Source organism: Trichechus manatus, unplaced genomic scaffold, assembly GCF_000243295.1.
Source record: "Trichechus manatus latirostris isolate Lorelei unplaced genomic scaffold, TriManLat1.0 scaffold01006, whole genome shotgun sequence".
Classification (NCBI taxonomy): Eukaryota; Metazoa; Chordata; class Mammalia; order Sirenia; family Trichechidae; genus Trichechus; species Trichechus manatus.
In genome coordinates, this window is record NW_004444942.1 from 2,581 (window position 1) to 4,665 (window position 2,085).

The 2,085-nt window shown below is 39.3% G+C and overlaps 1 protein-coding gene across 1 annotated transcript; it reads right to left on the reverse strand.

Moving 5' to 3' along the window:
• Positions 1–616: 616 nt before the first annotated feature.
• LOC101354491 (olfactory receptor 14A16-like) lies at positions 617–1,575 on the reverse strand. The gene is given in 2 exon segments (XM_012559985.2): positions 617–670; positions 673–1,575. Coding segments are annotated over 2 exon segments (957 nt in total).
• Between the last annotated feature and the right edge of the window lie 510 nt (positions 1,576–2,085).

Sequence of the window (2,085 nt, forward strand, 5' to 3'; positions counted from 1 at the left end):
GGGATTTGTCAAATATGAAAGTGTCCCTATAAGGAGTCTCTAAAACAAACAAAATGAAAATCATACACACTCGTTGCAGCTGAGTCGATTCTGACTCATAGCAAACCTGTAGTACAGAGTAGAACTGCCGCATAGGGTTTCCAAAGAGCTGCCAGTGAATTCGAACTGCCAATCTTTTGGTTAGCAGCTGTAGCTCTTAACTACTGCACCAAATGGTTAAGGGCTCAATAACTAATTGAAAGACTGAAGGTTTAAACCCACCCAGAGGGCTGTGAAGAAAGCCCAGAGATCAGCTTCCAAAAGACTACAGCCTTGAAAACCCTAGGAGTGAAGTTCTGCTCTCCAAACACAGAGTCACCATGAGTCAGAATTAACTGGAAAACAATTGTCTGTTTTTCACTTAAGGTGATAAGTACAAGGTTAGTATATATCTGCTTAATTACAAATGGAACTATTGGTTTTTCCACTCACTTGATCTAGTGATGGATAGTGCCCATTAGTAGCAATTTAATGAATACAACCAGAGTTTTCATGGTAATTCTTACTTTAAATAGCCAATATTATTTTCAGACTATGAAACCAGATTGTTCAGACAATTATGTCAGTGATTGAAAGATCATGATACATGTGACATTTACTCTTCTAATATGAAGGGCAATGCCTCCTCTTTAACAGTTTCTTTAGTGCCATCTTCATGTCCTTATTTCTCAGACTGTAGATGAGGGGATTCATGGTGGGTGGCACCATAGTATAGAATACTGACACTAGCAAATCCAAGGGTGATGGAGATTTGGGTAAGCGTCATAAATAGGCAAAAATACCAGAAAAGAGAAAGAGAGTCACAACAGTGAGGTGAGGCAAGCATGTGGAGAAAGTTCTAGACCTGCCTTCTGTGGATGGCATTCTCAGAATGGTGGAGAAGATGTGAATGTAAGAAATATCAATAAACACAAAACAGGCAAAATCTAACACCATGCTGAGCCCAATGACTACTAATTCCACCATGTTATAAGAACAGGCAAGGGAGAGCAGCTGCGGAACATCACAGAAGAACTGATGGACTTCAGGAGACCCACACACAGGTATGGAGAAGGTAGAAGCTGTGTGCAGAATTGCATTGAGAACTCCAATGACCCATGAGGAAGCTGCCATCTGCATACAGGCTCCATGGCTCATGATGATTTCATACCTGAGTGGGTGGCAGATTGCAACATAGCGGTCATAAGACATCACTGTGAGGACAGAGAATTCCGTAGTGGCTGAGAGGACGAAGAAAAATACCTGTGAAACACAGCCGAGAAATGAGATGGTGTTGTGATTAGCCAGAGAGTTTGCGATGGATTTGGGAACAGTGATGGAAATGAGGCAGAGATCCAGAAAGGACAGGTTCTTCAAGAAGAAGTACATAGGGGTGTGGAGTCGATGATCCTTGATTGTGAGGGTGATGATGAGAACGTTCCCTAGTACGGCTGCCAGGTAAATTAGCAAAAACAAGACAGCATGTAAGATCTGGATCTCCTGAACATCAGAAAACCCCATTAGGAAGAACATGGTCACAGAGGTGAAGTTGTTCATTTCTCTGGATGGTTAATCAATGACTCTAAAAAAATAAACAACTTGTGATTTAGTCAAGAAAGTTTACTCTTGTATTTATTTTATCAGCCTCACTTTCTGCTACTCACATGTGCATGTATTCGATAACATACAAGAGTAACACCACCAAGTATTCAGCAGGGTAATTTAACACAAATAATTACATGAAATGCATGACTGAAAATGATTATCAGTCAAGTCCAAATCATCCACCTTGTAATTTTATGTTGATTAAGGCTCATATTCCACATCCGACTCAGATAGAATTTCATATACTTTATATTGAAATATGTAGTGAGAAAAGGCACAAATCTTGGACCAGTCAGTCCTGAGTACAAATATCAGCTCAGCTGTTTACAAGCTTTGTATCTTGTATACATTTTTTGAATATCATTTTATTCAACTTACAGTGTGAGCATTATCATTGGATCATTACTTTGATTCAATTAAACAATGCATATACAAATTCTGAGCATAATTATTGGATAAGAA